Below are 22,849 nucleotides of genomic sequence, written 5' to 3' on the forward strand. Positions count from 1 at the left end.
CCGAACGCATCCTACGCACATTGAACGATGGTGTTCGTGCTCTCCTCCTTCATGCCGCGCTCCCGCCCGTGTTCTGGGTTGAAGCACTGCACACTTCCGCGTTCCTGCTGAATCGAAAACCATGCAAGCCAAAATCTCTCTCTACCCCCTACTCCCTCCTATTCAACTGTGACCCCGACTACACGTCCCTGCGGGTCTTCGACTGTCTGTGCTACCCGAACACAGCACCTACCAGCCCTAACAAGTTGTCTCCACGATCTGTGGCTTGCATTTTCATTGGGTACTCGCAGGACCACCGAGGATATCGCTGCTACAACTTGTCGACGCGGAAAGTGCTCACCTCGCGGCACGTCTACTTCGACGAAACGGTGTTCCCCTTCCGTTCCGGACCAGCGGCTTCGGCGCCAACGGCGTGCGCCTATGATCCGTGGCGACCTGACCTGGTCTCCGCTGATCCGGCTCTTCCCCAACCGGCCCAGTCGCCGAATCAACGCTCCACGCGCGATCCGTCCCCGTCCCACGCGCGCTGCGCACAAGAACCGGCCTCCCCGTCTTCTTCGTCGGCTCGCGCCACGGCACCGGGCGCTTCTACCTCGGCTCCACTAGCAACGCCATCTCCCGCGTCGACGTCCGTGAGCACTCCTCCGTCGCATATCACGACGCCCGGGCCAACCACGGACGCCGCTGCCGCAGCTGCCCCTCACCCGATGGTCACCAGATCGCGCGTGGGGACGTTCAAACCGAACCCACGCTACGCAGCCACTGCGACGACGACGCCGATCTCTCCGATCCCACGCACGGTGAATCAAGCTCTCAAGGACCACAATTGGCGTTCGGCAATGCAGTCCGAGTTTGACGCCCTTCTCGCCAACAACACGTGGGAGCTTGTTCCTCGGCCTCCTGGTGCCCATGTCGTGAGCGGCAAGTGGATCTTCCGCCACAAATACAGGGAAGACGGCAGCTTCGATCGATACAAGGCCCGATGGGTGGTTCGGGGATTCACGCAGCGCGCCGGCATCGACTACGGCGAGACGTACTGCCCGGTCGTCAAGCCGGCCACGGTGCGCACAATGCTCACTCTCGCTGCTCAGCGCGGCTGGCCGGTTCACCAACTCGACGTCAACAACGCGTTCCTCCACGGCATCCTCGACGAACGCGTGTACGCGCGGCAGCCAGCCGGCTTCATCGACCCATCGCGCAAGGACTCGGTGTGCCAACTCTCTAAGAGCCTCTACGGCCTAAAACAGGCGCCGCGGGCATGGTACACACGGCTCGCGTCGTTCATCAGGTCGATGGGATTCAAACCGACTCGCTCAGACAACTCCCTGTTCGTCCTTCGAGCTGGCAATGAGTCGGTCTACCTCCTCCTCTACGTCGACGACATCGTGCTCACAGCTTCGTCCGTCGACACTCTTCGCCGGGTCATCTCCGCCATCAACGCCGAGTTCACGCTCAAAGACATGGGGCCAGTTCACTTCTTCCTCGGCATCCAGGTTCAGCGCAACGCCAATGGTTTCTTTCTTCAGCAACATCAGTATGCTCTTGACCTCCTTGAACGTGCTGGCATGCTCGACTGCCGGCCGTGTGAGACGCCGGTTGACACTACAGGGAAAGTTTCCAGCACCAATGGCACGCCACTGTCCAACACTGATGCCTCTGATTACCGCAGCATTGTCGGCGCACTTCAATACCTGACAATGACACGGCCAGACTTGCAATACGCAGTTCAACAGGCTTGTCTGCATATGCATGCTCCAACAACTGTCCATCAGTCACTTGTGAAGCGGATTCTCCGTTATGTCAGAGGTACGACGAGCCTTGGTCTTCACCTCCGACGCTGTGACAAGCTGGAGCTCGTCGCCTATTCGGACGCAGATTGGGCAGGGTGCCCGGACACGAGACGCTCCACATCGGGGTTCTGTGTATTTCTTGGCACCGCCATGATATCCTGGTCATCAAAAAGACAGACGACAGTGTCTCGATCAAGTGCTGAAGCTGAATACCGAGGCGTTGCAAATGCTGTGGCCGAGTGCACCTGACTCCGCCAACTGCTCGGTGAGCTAGCTTGTCCACTAGAGAAGGCAACAGTGATCTTTTGCGACAATGTGTCCGCTTGCTACATGAGCTCAAATCCAGTGCATCACAAGCGCACGAAACACATTGAGCTGGATGTTCATTTCGTCCGAGAGAAAGTGGCTGTGGGACAATGTAAAGTCATACATGTACCAACTATGCAGCAAATCGCCGACGTGATGACCAAAGGTCTACCAACCTCGAGCTTCAAGGAGTTCAGAGACAGTCTGTGCGTCGCCGGCAACGACGCTCACACTGCGGGGGGGTGTTAGCGAGCTGTAGAGCACGTATAGAGGCTCTCCTTGAGTATAGCCGCAGACCACGTTGAGTGGCTCTCCTAGATTGTAGCTAGTGTTAGATTGACTGACTGCTCATGTACATGTATAAAGATGTAATCGCGTGATCAATACAAAACGGTTGTCCTCATTCTTCTCTCCACCATTTACAGCCTGGGCCGCCGTCAGTCCCACCCGCGCGCATCGTTTGGTGCGCGTCATCCCGCACGCTATCACCGCACACGCAGCCACGTGGCGTCGCCCGCTACTCGGCCAAGGCCACCGCCGTCGAGAGCACTCGCCCCTCCGGCCTTCTCTCCTCTGCCCGCGCGTCTCCCGGGCCAGCACACATCGTATCGCACCACGCCCTCCACCGGCCCGGCCTTACCTGCCACCGCCAGTGAGCTCGACCAAGGCTTCCGCCCCAGCTTTTCCCGCCGCCTCCACCTTCTCTACGTCGTCGTCGCCCAGTGAGCTCCCTCCGGTCATCTTCTGTTGCCGGCGAGCTCCCTCATCCTTCCTCTTGCCCCGCCTCCTTTTTCCCGGTGCCCTCCACTCACTTCCTCCGGCGTCTCTCTCCCCTCCAGCCTCCCTCGCTCTGAGCCGCACGCATGGGCACAGGCCACACGACCTTATCCTCTGTCCATCGGCCGTGGTCCACGATGGACCACCCACTGAACTCCCTCTGGTTCACAAGCCCCATGCATCACGTCCACCGCCCTGGCCCACAAATCTTGGCCCACGATGCACCACTCTCACAAATCCCCCTCTGATCCACAGCCCGTAGACCAAGTCTTTAGAACAGTGTCTTTTTCTTTTTCCAGAGATTATCCTTTCTGGCAAAACTTCCGAGCGCCATATCTCCTCCATTTTAACTCCGATTTTGATGGTTATTTCACCGATATTCCTCTAAAATCATAATCTATATCACCGTCAAATCTTGTGATTTTGGAAGTTCGTATATTTTCTTATCCAATATTTAATTCGTGTCACAGTTTAAAACTAGAATTAGGATTCGTCTTTTGTTAAATAGAGATGAGTTAGTTAATTCCATATCCATGTTTAGGATATAATCATAGATTAGTCATTTATGTTAATCTAGCATAAGTATAGGTTGAATCCTTATGTTAATTATAGAATAGCTGTTAGATTAACTAAAGGATTTCTTTTAATTAATGTTTAGAAATAGATTGTTATTTCATGCTTTAATCCATAGGACTTAATCTTGGTTTAATTAATGTAATAAGATTAACCAATGTAGTTGATAAATAAATAACTACATGTTATTAGAATATGATAGAATAATTTAACATTGGTAATTAATTAATTGAATATCCTTTTAGTAATTAATTAAATAGTTTTGAAGGAATAGTTTAACCTAGTTATTTAATTACATGTATGCTTTTATAATGGCAATAAAATATAACTTAGTGTGGCAATTAAACAACACTAGGTAATTAAGGTTAATTATTAGATAAATCTAGTTTAGTGTTATAGATTAGAATATTAATCTTGAGCACTTATAGTTTTGATCACCTAGAGTTCTACTTACGTATATATGTATATATGCTCATATACATGTATATATGTATATATGCTCATATACATATAGACGTAAGTATCATATATACGTTTATATGTGTACACATACACTCACCTACACGTAGAATCCTTATTTGTCATCTTTCGATAGTTAATCTAATAAACACTCACTTAGTGATCGTGAGTTTATTAGGTTTTCTATTAAAGTTAATAAAACAACTAAGTTAACAACTTAACTTAGTTTCACTAGATAATATCGTTAGACTCCGTATATTAGTTTCGCATAGCTTAGAGTTGTGGATCGTCTTCTTACTATGTAGCTTTTGTTGTTTCCCTAGTAGTTCTTCTTTCGCTTTGGTGTTCCTTTGCTTAGTCACCGTACACCTTTCGTCATTAATCTACGTAGGCTCGAAGTCAAGGATTTAAGCAAGAATGCAAGGAAGGATCTAAAGGCAGAACCCGATGAGGAAGAACTTGGGATGCTTAAGCGACAAACCAATTGTGAATTGACCTTCAGAGAAAGTAAATCCTATCTCCTTGATCATATTGAATCTATGATTTCAACTAATCTGCATGATCAACTAAAACTGGACTTATATCGCATGTGATATGTATTATGCTTTTACAAACTGCTTGTAGCAGTTAATTCTATTAATCACTTGTCATGCCATAAATGTTATCATCCAAAATACATATTACCATAGGATTACCTGTTGTTATATATATTAATGACAGATGACGGCTTGATATCTAGCATGCTTAGAATTGAATACATCTCCTCGTAGACGTTGATTTTAAAACACCTCTCATCGGAGATAAGATTTATTGTTATCAATGATAACTCATATATCACGAATCCTTGATGGTTGTGAATTCCGTGATATTTGTGAAATCCTTGATGTCGTGTGGGATATGGTGGGTGATGTGTAAAAATGGGTGCAAACTGTTTGGCGGGGCAAGTAGAGTAGTACTCTAGATGAGGATGCTCCTAGGGGCATGAGTCACCTCTATGGTATTCATTGTTAGAAGATACCTACCCCAACCGTTTAACGACCGAGTCATTGCACCGTTATGCTTAGCCATCCCCATGCAACCATGTGTCTTGAATTGGCAGGACTTGACTTCTCCTTTACTAGACTGAGTTAGGCAACATACTAGGAGGCTGAGAGCAACGAGCAATCAAGTGACTATGTGGCCCTCTATTTGAGCGTGCAGAGATTAGCAAATGCTTGAAAAGGGAACCTGACGTTCAGTACAAGACCACTAGTACTTGGGGTAAATCTCGTAAAAAAATCCGACAGGAAAGGTAATTGGAGTGTCTCGATATGATTCGTTCCTTCGCTTACAACGGTTGGAGGCTGAGCATATCATATACGTATAGTGTACAATATCTGTAGAGTGCAAATCTATTAAAATAGTTGTGTCCACGGTCATAGACATACGACAATAGTAACCATTTTGACTAGACTCTGAGTGCATGCGTCTTGATGAGTGAGCGTATGGACTAGATGTCCGTGTGATGAGGTTGCTAGAGATACATTAGATATGATAAAGGGGACTGCAAAGTGTGGTGTAGCCTCTTATAAGATCGAAAAATCTCCCAGACATAATTTGTTACTATTTTTTTGGATTTAAACTGTTTCAAAAGCATGGTTACCAGGTTAACTTGTTTTAAACTATTTCAAAAGCTTTGTTATCAGGTTACCTTGTTTCAAACTGATTCAAAACTTTGTTACTAGGTTACATTTGTTTCAAAATATTAACAATAGAGAATATAACTGAATACCTGCATACAACCCGTTTTACGCTCAAAACTATATCGTAAAATCTTATCTTTGAAATACTCATTATGTATCTATCAATCTCTTTGAAGTAGTATAGGATTTGTTGAGTACCTTCCGTACTCAATTTTGCTGTTTTTCAGATTGTTAAGATGGAGATCAACCTCAACCTAGTTAAAGTCAAAGATAAGAAGTTTAAGGTCGTGTCCACACCCGAGTTGCCTGTGGCATTGGATTGCATTGTTCGTTTCGCTTTGTTGTGTTGTAAGCTCTTTTATTTGGCTAGTTTATTGTGAATCTTTGTCCACCAGAACATCTTTCACACTATTCAGATAATTATTTTACTTTATTTTATTTAAAGTATGTATTTGATTTATTCTGTTGAATTCTGTGCGTATTAGCTACTTGATCCAGAGACTAATATAGAAATACAGGGAAACCTGAGATCAGAGTTCTGACAGCTACCGGGGTTGATCCTTCGCAGTAGAGTGTGAGCCACATATAGCGTCGAGCAAAAAGTATCGCTTGCCGCTTGGTGTCACCGGCATGACCGGTCCATAGAGATCGCAATGGACAAGCTCGACCTTTCTTACAGCACGATAATTGTCCTGCTTGGGGAACGACGCGCAACGATGATTGCTGGTCAGACAAATGTCACACAGCTGCCCAACATAGTCAATGTCTGGCAGTCCACGCACCATCTTCTTCCTTGTAAATTCTCTAAGCCCTTTGAAGCTCAGATGATCATACCTGCTGTGAGTGACACAGCCATGCTTCATCCTTGCCATGGGCTGTGAGGCACACCGGCTGCACAACATTCAATCTGAGCATATACAAGTGTGACAGGAAGCGCTTTACCTTTGCCAAAAGTCGTCGCTGCTCATCCTTGATCCTAAGAACACCATTGTCGATGATCACTTGGCACCCGTTTCATCAACTTGACCAATGTTGATGATATTCGTCATGAGCTTCGGAATGAAATACACACCGGTGAGGGCACGATGTTCATCGTTCTTGCAGGTGAACACGATCACACCACGTCCTCGAATGTCGATGACTGATGATCCCCAAATTGGACGATCCCTTGCACGCCGGTGTCGAGCTCAGAGAAGGTAGCACGTGAACCCATCATGCGGTTGGTAGCGCCAGTGTCGAGCACCTAGTTGGTGTGTTCTTTTCAGGCTCCATAACCACAAACAATCTCACGAAAGTTTTGCTCGACTGCGACCAAACAACAGTTATATAGAGCATAAACCATCTCAACACAACTCTGGGACGACTGCAGCCTGCAGGCACACCTGAATCTACGGAAGCACTCAAACTACAGGCTTCTGAGTTCCTGAAAACAAGCACAAGAGGCCCAGAAGTTCTGTTCTCTCCAACAAATTCAGACTGCGCTGAACTCGCGTAATGGAGACAAAACAACCAGATTTAGCCTGATCACTTGATCCGTAGTAGTTTGTTACAGGCGACGCGCATCTACTATACACTGACGGGCCACACGTGCACACTAGTTCACCAGTTCACCAGTTCACTCCCACAACGGGCCGCAGTACGCTTGCTCCGTGCCAGCCTCGCCGCCGTAGCAGGGCTCAAACGAGAAGCCGCTTCCCCCGTCCTCGTCCCACTCCATGGCCATGCCGTCCATGTACCACTCCCCCATGCACTCGCCGGTGAACGGGCCCAGTGCGGCCTCGGCCGTCTCCGCCCACTCCACGATGTCGTCGACGTCGTCAAAGACGGCGTACGGGTACGGCGCCGGGGATCGTGAGCACCTGCATCCCTCGAAGTCGGATAGGATGCCATCGAGGACGCAGTCCTCGCAGTCCTGGTGCGGGTGGATAGAGTTGTTCAGTTCTTGGCTGTCGACCCAGCCGCCGCCGAGGTCGGCCGTGAAGCCGAGCTGCCGGCCTGCTGCCTCCTCGGGCTGGTCGGCGCCGGCGACGGACGCGTCCAGGAGCTCGACGAGCAAGTTGTCGTCGATCTCCAGCACCTCCATGACGTCTCCTTCTTCGTGCTGCTGCTGGATGCTGGCCATGTACGTATATGGATCAAAATTCTACCTGCTCTTCTTTGCTAGAACGGAAGCGAGGAGAAGAGAAATCAAAGGTGAAGTATCGCGAACTGATCAATGATCATGGCAGGGTGTGTGATGGATTGGGGAGGTGGTATTTTATAGAGTGAGGTGGGACGTGCCAGCTGCGGGTGCCGAGTCGGGCATGAGGGCCGAGTGGCCGGCCGGTCTCGCACAAAAGCGGCATGTGGACCGGAGGACGCCACTTGCAAGCAGCATTGATGGTTGGCGCCGCGCAGCGCGCGCTTGGTCCGATCAGAGAGATTGCTTTTGCTGGGAGCAAGCTAACTAAGCAGCATGGATCAAGGAGCAAAGCAGAAGATCATAAAGACGTTCAAACGAAGTTTTTCTGTAGCTGCCTTCATCATTGTGGTCTGTACGAGATTCTGCATCGTGCCGGTACGGACAAAGGGCTGTACGCGCCTAATAGCTCCAAGGGTCGGCCTGGCCTGTTCGCCATGAATGCGTATGGCAAATGAGCTAGGTTCAGGTTCAGCCGCCCAGGACATCGCGAGAGAATCCAGTCCATATCCACGGCACTGTTAGATCTGGTCAAAAATTGGTTGGGCGTGCCGATGACGACTGCTTGATACTGTGTCGCCTGGGGTGAAACAGGAGGCAGGAATGGTAAAACCGCAGCCTGATCCCAGTGATTGTCCTTGGCTGTGTGTCAGCTGCCACCAATACTAGTGTTACCCCTAGCTAGCCACTGCCACGTCAGGGGTCAAATAATCTCACACTCGTTCAGCACTGTTAGGTTGCTGTACGCGCGACACGGCAGAGGCCTTGTCGATCTCGGCTTGGGTCTATGTCTCGACGACATCCCAATACACCTACATCTTCGTCAAAGGACTGCTCAATTGGATTTTCACTGAGTTTCAACCTCCGGCGATGATCATGACTGCATGAATGATCAGACAAGATTACCTGGCTCAAGCTGTGGCTCAATTCATCAATTACGGTAGATAGACTTTGTCAGTTACGACTGGTTAACCGAAAAACCGCGGTAACCGCGATTACCGGTCAAAAATTCAAAAAAAATCAGAGAAAATTCATTCGGCAAATTTTGAATTTTTGCGAAAAAAATCGTGTTTTTGCCCTCTCGGTAATCGCTCGGTTTTGATCGGTTACCGAGCGGTTTGGGTCAGTTACCGAGCGATTTTCTCGCATTTTTGATTTGGTCGGTTACCGAGCGGTTTGGATCGGTAACCGCTCGATTTTCTCGATTTATCGAGCGGTTTTATCGAATTTCAGCGCAGTTCAACAAAAAACCTAAATAAGAGTTCAATCTTGTAAAATCAATAACTAATTCATCTGAGCTTCAAATCAAGTGAAACAAATTTTGTTGGCTTCCTTGTAACATGATAAAAGTATTTATACTCATAAAAAAAGTTCAAAATTTTCTGTGAGAAATTTTATTTGTTAAACCAAGTTAAATGCATAGTTTACTCTTTGCTAATCCAAAAATCATGAAACTAATTTTGTTAGTCTTCTTACATGATCCTATATCTTTTAAAAATATATGAACTCATGAATTAGTTATTGTAACATGCATGATTGTGTAAATGTGTTGCAACTAGATTAATTCATAACTGACCCATTACACCTTAAAAATTAGTGAAACCACTTTCATTAGCTTATTTATATTATGATTTACGTAGAAAAAATAATAGCAGACATGAAAAAATTAATTACAGTGCTGTTTCTTAACATATTCACTTTATGCTTGTGAACTTTGTAAAAATCATAGAGAATTTAATAAAACTCTAAATAAAGTGAAATCAATTTTAAAGATTCTCTTAAAATACTTTTTATACAAGAAAAATATGTGATTGCATGTTACACTTTTACTTAACGTGAGTTAATAATTGAGCCGCACGCTTTAATTTTTTTTCATTTTTGTCAAACTTTCTCCCTATAGAATATGATGCAAACGATATTATTTTTGAAATGTTTTTTCACAGAAGGTCTTAGAATCGTGTCTAGTTTTTTTTAAGATTTTTTTGAATTTTTTTATTTTTTCGAATTTTTTGAATTCAAATTTCGGTTACCGTTCGGTTTCTGAAACCGGACCGGACCGGAAAGGTCGGTAACCGCGATTTTTGGACAGTTACCGATGGTTTTTTGAACCCTGCTTGGGGAGTGAAAAAGTTGTTTCCATTCACGATCTTGATGTGTTTATATACATGCCCAATGAGCATCCTGTCGGTCGGGAGGCATCCCATACTAACGGACAGGTGCAACCACCATTGACAGTTGCTTTGATCAAGCAGGCTCGTAACAGTCAAAAGCCCTTCGCATGGTTGGATGTAGCTGGCGCGTCTGGCAATGCACCACCTGCACTCACGCGGTCACGCCCCTCAGCCTGCGCCCGGCTCGCAGTCCTGGTCGCTGCTCGGCGGTGGGTGCCTTGGCCTGCCGCAGCGTGCGACATGGCCGAGAGGGTGGTGGCCTGGTGGGCGCCGCCACGACGGCGAATCTCAAGCCTCGCAGAATCTAGGCAGAGTGATCACTGATCAGACGTGACCAGTTTTATTGCCCTAGGGGGTCGTAGGGTGTGATCGATCACTCTCATTTCGGGGCGGATGCTGCTCGAGCTAAAGATATGCCCTCCAACTCAAGATCCAACATGGTATTAAATCATGACAGATGGCAGTAAATTGTTGCAATTTTGGGCGTGCATTTGTGGTTGATTTCCGTGTACTGATGATCTGACCAAATAACTCTGACGAACTGGCATCACTGAAGACTGCAAATCCATTGGTCAAGATGAATATTTATCTGAGTAACGGGACTTATAAGATTGTCGATAGACGCACATGAGGTCCAACGATCAAGGGACCAAAGCCTAACAACCCGCAGCAGAACAGGCTCCCAACGTGGTGGACCCTTCACGCTTCCACAGATGGTTGAGACCCTGGCCCAGGCTGCGGAGCCAGAAAGTGTTCTTGATCTGCACGGACCATTCTTCATGCAGCCTTATCCTATCAGCGCAGTCAGGCCGAGACTTGAGTGCTCGCACGCCAGAACGACGGCAGCACCGCAGCATGCCAGGATCTACTCCAATTCCATTGTCTTCTCCCTCAAAACATGATCCGTTACGGAGATTCAGTGCGTGGGCGGGGTTCCGTCTCACGATTGGTGTCTGGCGACTGGGCGATTCCCAGGCGACTCAGAACCGAACCTTCTCGCCTTCTCTCTTAGTCATCGTTTCCTCTTTTGCTTCTCGTTTTCTACTGTCCACCAAGCTCACTTTCTTCTACCTCTGCTCCCACTGAGCGTTGTTGGCTGGAGGCTACCCACTACCTCCCGCTGTCCTCGCTTCTTTCACGTTCGGCGCCCTTGCTTCCATGCCGTCTGCTTAAGGGCTTCTTCCAGCGGGCCTGAAAAAAAAAAAACAAAAAAACAAAAACAAAAAAAAAAGAGAGAAAAAAGAGGACGAAGAGCTAAGGAAACTAATCAGGTTTTCTAAGGGATTCAGGTACATCTGTTAAGTGTGGTAATCACTTTCTCTGTTCTTTCCCAATGGGGGACAAGTCACGAAAGGATAAGATGGCAGGCATTAGTAGTCTGCTGGGCAGCCTTTGTCTATCGGAAGCAGAACGAAAGGAAATTAGAGTGGGGAAGAAACCTGAAGGGAGCAATAAGGCGCCTTTATTCCAGGTGGTTGGAAAACTATATGCTTCCAAACCAGGATTCGCAGACGGGATCGCTCAAGCGCTAAATGGAGTTTGGTGCCCGGGAAAGGAATTAATATGCAAAGACCTCGGCGACAATATTTTCCTTTTCACCTTTTCAAGTGTCGCAGGAATGAGGCGTGCCCATGAGGACGGGCCTTGGGATTTTCGCTCTGATCTTCTTGTGATCACCAAATATGAGGGATCTAAGCGGGTGGAGGAATACGACTTTACGTCGACACCGGTTTGGCTTCGAGTTAATGGTTTGCCACTGGGTATGATGAACAAGACCACGGGACAGTATATAGGAGATCATGTAGGGAAAACAATAGAGGTGGATGTGGATGGGAATGATATGGCAGCTGGACGTTTCCTCAGAATCAAGATACGGCTAGATATCCGAGTTCCCTTGCTACGAGGAGTTACGATGGTTGTCGAAGGAGAGGATGGGGAAGATAGCAGGAACATCTGGTGTTCCCTCGTGTATGAGTTCCTTCCAAACTTCTGTCATGGCTGCGGAATTCTCGGCCATATTGTTCGTGAGTGTGAATTGGAAAATTGGAAAGATAAAGAAAAACACTACAGCAATGAACTGCGTGTTATTCCTCCTCGTCGGCGAGCATTTGGTAGTTTTAATGGCCGAAGTGTACCAAAACCGAGGAACAGTGAAGGACAAACAAACTGGAGCGAAGGGCGAAGACCTTTGGTTGTTAGGGAGGATTATGACAGGAGTAAGATTGCGAGTATTTGGGAAAGGAACGATTTTAGCAAGACTACTGAAGAGAGAGTACAAAGGAGTTCCTTGCAACTCAACATGGGAAATGAGTACACTGTTACTGCCAGGGCTCAGCCATGTGAGAGAGATGATAATGAAAGGACAAATGGTGAGGATGACTCAAAACATGGTTCAAAGCAGAAAACAGGGGCCGATTTATACGAAGAAGAGAAAGAAGAGGAGATACATCGTACAAATGAAGCTCAACAAGATCTGGAAGACCAAAAATGGGTACTAGAACACAAACATAATAGGGCAAATCTCAATATGGCGCGTGATAATGTGCAGATGCAACCAATGGAAATAGAAAAGAGTAGCCTGGAGGAGAATATTGACAGTACCTTGCTTCTGATGGCGCAAGACATATACCCAAAAGAAAACAGCACCTTGAATTTTGAAAAGGAAAATGTATCGGTTCGAACATACAAGAAAATGAAGAGAGTACCCGCTACATCCACTCCTCCTATACAGATGTCTCTGGTAAGCGGGAAGAGGAAAATGGGACCTCTACAGGGAATAGAGGTTGGTATTCAAAAAAAGAAGAAAATAGGGATGCAAGTGGAAACATGTATGAACAATGACGCACAACAGGCGGGATTGCAGGAGCAGTCCCGCCAAACTAAATGAGGCTCATCGCTTGGAACTGTCGGGGTTTGGGGAATGGCCCGGCAGTTCGAGGTCTTCTGGATGTCCGGAAGAAGGAGGCCCCGGATGTGCTATTCTTGTCTGAGACAAAAATGGATGAAAAGAGTGTTGCAAGGTTCAAGTGGCAAATGAATATGACAAATATGGTGGGATGGAATGTTAAAGGAAAGAGTGGCGGCTTGGCTCTTTTCTGGAGAAAGGAGATAAACCTTACAGTTAAAAATAAATCAAAATACCATATTGATGCTGAAATTGTTGATGATGATGGCTTCTTATGGAGATTCACTGGCATTTATGGAGAACCGAAAAATGATGAAAAGGATAAAACGTGGAGACTTTTGCGCCTTTTACATAATCACCATAAGCGCCCTTGGATATGTATGGGAGATTTTAATGAAATCCTTTTTGGTTTCGAAAAGGAAGGAGGACGGATGCGACCCCAGGTGTGTATGGATAAATTCAGATCAGCCCTAGAAGATTGTCAAATGGAGGATTTGGGTTTCGTTGGGGACATGTTCACATGGAGAAATCATCAACATAATGCGGATGGTTACATCAGAGAAAGGCTTGACCGGGCGGTGGCTAACAACGAGTGGAGATTGCGTTTCCCATTGTACCGGGTGATTCATGCTGATCCGAGACACTCTGACCACCGTCCTATTATTGTTGATTGTGGTGAATGGGAAGATCGGACAAGTAGATCGGCATCAAACAATCAAATGAAGTTTGAGGCGAGATGGCTTGAGGAGGATGGGTGTATGGAGATGGTACAAAATAGTTGGGAGGCTGCTTTTTGTGCAGGGGCGCAGGGGGTACGGGAAGCACAAAGCAGAGTGCTAGGAGAACTCCGAGAGTGGGATAAAAATGTAGTAGGAGAGCTTGAGAATAGGATTAAAAGAATAAAGAGAGAATTGGAGAAATGTAGAAGAGGCAGCATTACTCAACAACGTGTTAACCGGGAACATGTATTGCGGTATAAGTTGGAGCGCTTGCAGGATCAAAAATATCTTCACTGGAAGCAGCGAGCTCATACCGCTTGGCTAACAAAGGGTGACCGTAACACGGATTTCTTCCATGCGTATGCCTCGGAGAGGAGAAAAACAAACAAAATCAAAAAGTTAAGAATGGAGAATGGTGAAGTAGTGGAGGGGGAGGAGCAGCTTAGAACTTTTATCACTAACCATTACAAGAGTTTGTTTTCTACACATGCAGGGACAAGAGCAAATGAACTGTTACAGAAAGTTCAGAGGAAGGTGTCCCAGGAGATGAATGATTTCTTATTAAAAACCTTTCAAAGAGAAGAAGTAAAGGAAGCTTTGGACAGTATTGGTGATCTAAAAGCCCCTGGACCGGACGGCATGCCATCAATTTTCTACAAAAGGTTTTGGTCTTTAATTAGTAGCCGGGTCCAAGATGAGGTGTTGACAGTTCTCAATGGTGGTGCAATGCCAGCGGGATGGAATTCTACAACGGTGGTACTTATTCCTAAAACCAAAAATCCTGATCGAATAAAAGATCTGAGGCCGATCAGTTTATGCAATGTGCTTTACAAGCTCATATCAAAAGTTTTGGCAAACCGGCTGAAGGTTATCCTGCCTAATATTATATCCCCTTACCAGAGTGCCTTTGTTCCAGGTAGACTTATCACAGACAATGTGTTGATAGCTTATGAAATGACACATTATATGAGAAATAAAAGAAGAGGGGTTCAAGGTCTGGCTGCAGTTAAATTGGACATGAGTAAAGCATATGATCGTGTCGAATGGGCTTTCCTAGAAGGTATGATGACGAAATTGGGTTTCTCTGCAACATGGGTCCAGCTACTTATGAAATGCGTCACCACAGTATCATATCAAATCAAAGTAAATGCAGAATTTACAGAGGTAATCACACCTTCTCGAGGATTGAGGCAGGGGGACCCTTTATCACCATACCTTTTCATTATTTGTGCAGAAGGCCTATCTACACTTTTAGATGAAGCTGATGAGAATGGTAGCATTCGAGGGGTTGAGCTTTGTCAAGGTGCTCCAAGAATTAATCACCTATTCTTCGCTGATGACTCACTTATTTTTATGAAGGCCACAGGAGAGGTTGCAAATAAACTGCAACAAACACTACAACTGTATGAGGAGTCATCCGGTCAAATGCTAAATATGGATAAAACAGTAGTAATGTTCAGTAATAATACGCCACAGAGCCATAAGACCCAGGTGTTGAACTGTTTGGGAGTTTCATCTGATGTACAAAATGATCGGTATTTGGGACTTCCCATTTTCATCAGCCGTTCCAAGAAAAGAGCTTTTGAATACATTAAGCAGAAGATCTGGGGTCGAATTCAAGGGTGGAAAGAAAAACTCTTATCTAAAGCTGGGAAAGAGATCCTCATCAAAGCAGTAGCACAAGCTATCCCAACCTTTGCAATGTCATGTTTTGATCTTACTAAAGGTTTCTGTGAACAAGTCAATTCTCTTATTGCTCGTTTCTGGTGGTGCCAACAAGAGGAGGATAGAAAGATTCATTGGGTGAGCTGGGAAAAAATGACACGGTCTAAAAAGAAGGGAGGCTTGGGCTTTAGGGATTTGCACATTTTTAATCAAGCTATGCTGGCCAAACAGTTCTGGCGCCTTTTAGTTCATCCAGAATCCCTGTGTGCAAAAATTTTAAAGGCTCGGTATTTCCCAAATGAATGTGTCCTCAATGCGGTTTCAAGGCCAGGAATATCTTACACTTGGCGTAGTATCCTAAAGGCAGCTTTTCTGGTTAAAAAAGGCTTGATATGGCGAGTTGGAAATGGGGACAGTATTGATATTTGGAATGATCCATGGTTACCGAGAGGAACAACTCGAAGACCAGCAACACATAGAGGCCAATGTATCCTTCAGCGTGTTTCTGAACTTATCAATCCAGACACCATGGAATGGGATACAGACCTTGTTAACTTGATTTTCTGCCAAGAAGATGCACAATGTATCTTATCGATTCCACTAAATTTTTTTTTTGAAGATATGCCGGCTTGGCACTTTGATCACAAGGGGATCTTCTCTGTCAAATCTGCATACAAATTGGGTGTGCAATTAAGGGATCAAAATCTGACCAGAGATGCTGCAAATTCAGAGAATGTAGAGCCCATGAACCAAATTTGGGAGAAAATCTGGAAACTCCCAATACCAAATAAGATTAAAGTTTTTCTCTGGCGGCTAAGCCATAATAGCCTACCCTTCCGTACTAGTTTGGCTCGTAGAGGGGTTGATAATGAAACAAGTTGCCCAGTTTGCTGTAGAATGGATGAAGATGGGGGTCACCTCTTCCTAAAATGTAAATGGGTCAAGGAAATTTGGAGAAGAGCAGATATGGAAGCTATTCGACTGAGATTGATTGAATGCATATCGGCAAAAGACATTTTTAGAACTTTATGGACTTTGGAACCAGAAAAACAGATCAAGACGTGTGTGCTGCTATGGGTATGGTGGTCCACAAGAAATAAAATTAATGCAGGGGAGAGTAGCAGGAATCCTGATGATGTCTTTCATCGATTATCACTATGGTCGAACCTTGAACAGCTGAAAAAAGAGTCCCACAACCGAACTGACAGAGTTCAGGCAAAATGGAAACCTCCTCCAAGTGAAATTCTGAAAGTGAACATAGACGGTTCTTTTTCTGACACCAACAAAGCTGCCGGATGGGGTTTTGTAATTCGTGATAACTCAGGAGAACTTCTTGCTGCAGGAGCTGGACAGGTTGCAAGAGCAAATAATGCTTTCCATGCAGAACTGGAAGCAGCTGTGGCTGCCCTTAGCCAGGCAAGACAATGGGGCATGACAAGGATCATTATTGAAACAGATGCTTCAAACTTGGTGGCTGCCTTATCTGGAAAATCGTATGATCTCTCCCCACTTGGAGTGTTAGTAATGGAAGCTCGTAATCTGCTGTCGATGCATTTCAATGAAGCTGGGGTCGTCCACTGTCCCAGAGAATGTAATACGGCCGCAGATGTATTAGCAAATTATGGTTCTAAACTTGTTAGGGAAGCTTCTCAACTTTGGCTTGAGAATTTCCCGGTTGTTGTAACAGCTTGCGTGGCCAGCGACTCAGCTGTGCCTTTGTGTTAATGGAAGCTGTTTCCAATCAAAAAAAAAAAAAAAAAAAAAAAAAAAAACATGATCCGTTACTAGTCCTTCTAGAAAGTTCGTGAAAAACTATACACTAGTAGTGATGAACTAACGATCTAGTCGCACCCTTCAAGCATTTAGCTCCTCGTCAAATACTATTTTCACTGTATAGTAGGACATAATAAACAAGGTTTCACTGTCATTCAATTCACGCCAGAAATGCAAGCTCACCTTTGACAATTATCAATCCTAAATTTCCAAAAGGAAGCTCCAAACGAGCGCCAGTGGATTCAGAAACGATGCTGGCTAAAATTTTGTTCTGTACAAAAGTCATCCGCTTCCTTCTATGTATCATCATGCAGAAAACAGCTTGGGTACTCTATATTCTCATGCGTGGTTAGATTTTTACCAGGCGTATTTGGATAATTCTCTTCTGTTATTTTTTACCAGGCTTCTTTGGTTATGGTCCTTCAGCAAGATCTTACCAGGCTCCTTTGAATAGCTTTATTCTTCAGCCTTCTCAGATTTCTGAGGTGCAAGAGATTTACCACGCCCCATTGTAAAGCCCCTTGTCCCATCTGGCATTCTCGGTCCAGGAAGAGACTTGTTTAAAGGCTCAGAACCAGAACTGCCTGATATGCAAACAATAAAAACATCAGAAATAGACATATGCCACAATGGTAAGTTACACGACATATACATGAAGAAATAAAGAATCAAAATATGTCTGAAAACGGGTATAAACTGGAAAACTATAAGCAGTCATCTTGTTGCCTTTGCATGTTTGTTTCGGAGCAAGGTTCACATGGAAGGAGAAGCAGGGTTACGTTCCTGGACTTTGTGCAGTTGTGGCAGGAAGTGTTTTTGGGGACAACTTTGCTAAGAAAAAATATTTATAGCACATAGCAAAAAATTAAGCCTATGAAAAATTCCCAGGTTATTATTCAAGACAAAAACAGACCTAGCTGTAGTAATTAGATCAGGATATCATCACATGAATCATTTCGGTGTTTCCTTATACAGAAAAAATAACATGTTGGCCTTGTACCCTCCACCATGAGCGAATATGGGAATTAACTGAACTATTGTCTCTCAATGGCGCATATATGAGAACACACTTCATGGCATGTAAAACAAACTGTCTTTGTTTTGTCACTACAAAGAAAAAATAGCATTCACAAATTCGATAAAATGTGTAAGTGTATCACCTTGTCTGTTTATATTTTGCTGAATCTGACCTTGACGACCTCTGTACCGACCCTTTTGCCCTCCTTTAGCATTTGGCTTTTGGTGTTGGTGCTCATCCTATATGTACAGCCGACAAGCTATGATCAAAAATATATCCAGGGTAATGATGGCAACATTCTGGATGCAGATAGTCATAACCTCTCACTAAGCAAAATCCGAACTAGCAAATGTATATGTATAGTTCAAGAATAAGGGCCCAAATTATCAGCAAGAAAGTGCAAACAGCAAAGCATGAACATTAAGGTATAGTTAACCTATACTATTTTAACCAGATTGAACAGACAAATGGAATAGCATATGGAAAATTTCAGACCTCAGGGGTAAGAACAGAGTTCAAATTATCCTTGTCCATGGCACCCTCCACTGAATCAGCACTGCTGTTCTTTTCTGAGGTTGTATGTTTCTCTTCTTTTGAAGGATGATTCTGATTGTTCTTTTTGGAAACTGTATCCCGATTTTCTTTTGAAGATTGGTTATGCTTTTCTGATCCCATTACACTTCGTTTAGCCAGAAGCCTGACTTTCATCCCAGTTCTCCAGTTCCTCTCATCATTTAAGGTACTAACCTAACATGACCAGAACACATAAACCAATAAAAAGTTAATTCTTCTAGTTATAATTAATGGTGTTTCACCAAATGGGTTGTTAAATAGGAGATGAACTCACAGCCTTCTCAGCTGCCTCCATTGCTTCATACTCAACAAGGGCATGAACCTGGGCAAATGCGTTCTGTTAACAACTTGTTGGGCAGAAAGGATACAACTACCTTGATCCAACAGTAGTTTTTATTTTACATCAAGGGATGACTATGTTATCAAATATATTATGCGTAGAATAGTAGTCGCAACAGAGCGGTCGTTGGTAAAGATAGGTTAGTAAATAACCATAATTAAAACCTACTGTCAGTAGGAAGCATTATCAAAAGAGTTACAGATTAAAACATCTGCAGGACTCTTAAATAACAAAGACACTACATGATGTTGAGAGCATACCTTACTACTTAAAATGAAGTCAGCCTTCTTAGGTGTTGCAGATTCTTTCACTGAATGTGGATGCTGAATTGTTATATTCACAATTCTGAGATGTAAAAAGTATAAAGTGCAATTTCAGAACATTATAACATCAGTTAATAAAATGCATTAAAGTACAGAACACAACAAATGCCCAGATAACATACTTGCCAACTGTACCAAATTTTTCCTGTAGACTCTCCATGGAGAAATCTGGAGATAGATTTTCCACCACAACGGTGTTTTTCTGCAAAAACATTTAAGTTACAACTTAGATAATCGAGGTATAATACACTCCAATAAGGAGAAATCAGCTATTCACCTTTGCATCTTTTGATTCATTGTGTGGCAATGGATCTACCCTCCTGATCCTTTTCCCATTTGAACTCACAACCTAAAAGAACAGAAGACAATAATTATGGCCAAATATCTAAAACCAAGAAGTACCAATTGTACATGCATTACTGACAAACAGTAGAAATTCGAAGTGTCCGGACAGATACTGAAATGGCAAAACATTACCAGCTTCGATGATGTCCTGAGTGCAGCTTCAATTATAGAGAGGTCCTGAACAAGTTTCTTCATTCTTCTAAATGATGCGATAACCCCAATAGGAACTATTATCGATAAAACAATATGCCATTAGAAGAGACCGTGTTGCATTTCTACTACATAAAACATCCAGTGGCAGCAAATATTGATGTGTACCCATTCAATATAGGACATAAAGCAATAAAATTGCTAAACAGTGCTTAACTCACTCGAATTATTTCTTATGTTAACGATTCCAATTTACACGGCAAATTGCTAGCATGCGATGGAAGAGCACCAACATCTAACGAATTTTTAATTTTTTTAAAACCACAATTATGACGGTAACTTTGCAGAAACAAAGAAGAATACAAAACCATAAGGTGGAACAAAAAAAAATCAAGACAAAACCTAAATAGAAAGAAAAATTCACATCAAAATGTGTGCCAAGTGAATCGCCATTTAGGTTAGTTCACAAGTGTCATAATTTCAATATTTCATGCAGCATATTATGTGCACATACAGTTCCAGCGAATAGAGCATGTTAGGAGGGGAAAAAAGTTAACACAAAAGTGCACTATTTGTGCCATTCTGTTCAGTGAAAAAAAATGCATATGGATTCGTATGAAAGGGATTATTTGTTCTGACCTCACCATTGCAAGGATCACGAGTTATGCCTCATTTTGATTTTTTTTTATTTGAAAAATACAAATAGATTTTTTTAGTTCAACATATATTAGTGTCTTGGGCGAAATTTGAGACTAGGCTAAAAAAAAGTAACGTTCTATGCAGATCTCTTTGAATGTAAACACAATGCCCTGAAAATCCTAAAAGTAGGCATAATTTTACATCCTGTAGGTGATTAATTAATAGTAGTCCGTCTAACTGTAATTCTGGAGTTAAATCTTGAATATAAATATCCACTCTATGTTGACACAATGCATGCCACCCATCTACAAAGGTAGTCAACGTGCAGTTTTAGCAAATATGATGGGGGCAGCGGACAACTCAGATAAGTAAGGAACATATCATTTCCCGATGATATCAACTTGACTCGGCTACCATGGCAGGACACCAGGCAACATTTGCCAATTACAGGATCGGATTCACATATCTTCATGGTCCCAACAATCAAGATAAATAAGTCTTGGAAAAACATATGCAAAAGTCTCAAAGGGCTAGAAAATATTAGCAAGCACTTTGTGATTGCTCAATTAGAAGATCCCACAATTTATAATTTTCTTAACAGGATGGAGTGAATCAGACACCAACAAATTTGGTATTCACAGAGGCCTAAACAAGCTTCTCGGCACAACTAACAAAAGCTGCACCAGGAGTACCAATGTAAATCCCTCATCATAAGTACCTGTCACGTTTCATCATTTTCATCTCCATTCCACTACATGTAAGATCGCTAGGGCCAAAAATATCACCAGCATTTAAAATGCAGGGGAAAAAAGAGGAACCAGAGTTGCACAATGATCCCATGAAAAATCAGATATATCAAAAAAGGTGCAAGAAAAGAGATACAGAAACGGACTTAAAAGAGAATTCATAGTTCTGACCATATGTCAAAGTTCTACCTTCTAAGATGAAATTTCCGCAACTAGCAAAGCTGTACTTAGTATTTTAGCCAAGCATCATAGTGAAAAACTGAAAAATAATTGTGATGTAAATAAAGTGAAACACATCCTAAAAAGTTATTAAAAAAATGTTCCAACCTTTCCATATGACTATGGTCTCATAGACAGCTTACACAACTAGGCAACTAGAATATCTCAACTAGCCAGCGTCACAGTTCACAGTGTCTCTCCTACATGTATGTCCTAAGGTAAGACCGTAAGAGCACACTACTTACCAAAGCCGTCCTTGTTCTTCTTCACAAATTTCAACAGGAACTCATCGGTAGGAAGATTTTCATCGCTGAAATAGTATTCCACCTGCAAGTTTGGAGCATTCGAAGTTTCAGTAAGCACACCTATCAAAAATGCAATTTATGCTTGAACGGCGAGAAGGCATGGAAGTGTTGAGAGCGCACAGACTCAACATGCCCAAATGAAAGGGAAAAAAATTGATATATGCCACTTCAAAACTTAACATCTAGGCTACTGTGTCCACGGAAGTTTTGTAATATGCCATTCTCACCCATTTCCTCATATTTCCCATAATTTTTCCTCCAGATTTTCCATGTACTCTCAACGGAACTACCAATTTAGCCCATGCCTCTTTGGATTGTATTGTTTCGATCGAACTGAACTGAACTGCGACTAAGCCAGACTCGATCTTCCTTAGCTTTTGGTTGGGTCTTAGGACCTCAAGCACACCTGCCCCCCACCCGCTGGTGCTCCATGGAGTGAAGGGAGGAGGAGGAAGAGGGGCGAGGGGGGCTGGAGGAGGAAGAGGAGATGAACGCCCCCCCCCCCCCCCCCTTCCGTTTTACTTTCTTCGTCCGCCACTGACTACAGGTGAGTAGGAGACTCTAGAAGAGATGACGAGCGGCTCAGAATAGACTTTCTGCAACCCGGGGAGGTGGGGAATGTGGCCTACGGCGAGCCGTTGGCATGCCCAATGAGGAGCCATCGTTGCTCAACACGAGGATGACCTAGGATCAGTTCGCCGCACGAGAAGTTACGGAGGGAAGGATCGGGCAGTGGTGTACCTGCTTGACGATCTGATCGCGGAGCTCATCGGTGAGCACGACGCTGCCAGCGCCAGCCTCGAGGCCCCCCGTAGAGATGGCGTCGACGGTGTCGGGGACGACGGGGAGGGCATCCTCCACCACCTCGAGAGGCGACGGCGGCTGCTGCAGCAGCAGCTCGTCGGAGACGGTAGGGGGCTCGGGCGCCACTGCGTCCAGAAGGGGAGCCTGGCCGTCCACACCGGAGGGTAGGGCGTCATTCGCCTCGCTCGTCGGAGACGACAGCGGCGACCGCTGCAGCTCGCCGACGACGGTAAGGGGCTCGGGCGCGACGGCGCCGAGAGGTGTAGTAGGAGCCTGGCCATCCATACCGGAGAGGGATCAGGGGAGCCGAGGCGCGCGCCCGGTCGCCGCCGCCGCTCGCAGTCGGTGGCTGGCGGCTGCGGGTGCGACCGCGGGCTCGAGGCCGGGT

At 44.8% G+C, this 22,849-nt stretch overlaps 2 protein-coding genes across 2 annotated transcripts; both read right to left on the minus strand.

Annotated features, from left to right (window-relative positions):
• Positions 1-6,949: 6,949 nt before the first annotated feature.
• On the minus strand, positions 6,950-8,150 carry LOC133921071 (uncharacterized). The gene has a single exon (XM_062365799.1). It carries the CDS (start codon positions 7,707-7,709, stop codon positions 7,203-7,205), a length of 507 nt encoding a protein of 168 aa, XP_062221783.1. The 5' UTR covers positions 7,710-8,150; the 3' UTR covers positions 6,950-7,202.
• Positions 8,151-17,120: 8,970 nt separating this feature from the next.
• On the minus strand, positions 17,121-22,849 carry LOC133921079 (la-related protein 6A-like). Its single transcript, XM_062365809.1, has 10 exons — positions 22,399-22,849; positions 21,598-21,679; positions 19,731-19,825; positions 19,531-19,602; positions 19,376-19,455; positions 19,191-19,275; positions 18,865-18,912; positions 18,513-18,764; positions 18,160-18,256; positions 17,121-17,583 (listed from the first exon to the last, which is right to left on the minus strand). The coding sequence occupies exons 1-10, from the start codon at positions 22,744-22,746 to the stop codon at positions 17,456-17,458; spliced, it is 1,287 nt and encodes a 428-aa protein (XP_062221793.1). The 5' UTR covers positions 22,747-22,849; the 3' UTR covers positions 17,121-17,455.

The sequence above is a fragment of the Phragmites australis genome, chromosome 1, assembly GCF_958298935.1.
Source record: "Phragmites australis chromosome 1, lpPhrAust1.1, whole genome shotgun sequence".
Taxonomy (NCBI): Eukaryota; Viridiplantae; Streptophyta; class Magnoliopsida; order Poales; family Poaceae; genus Phragmites; species Phragmites australis.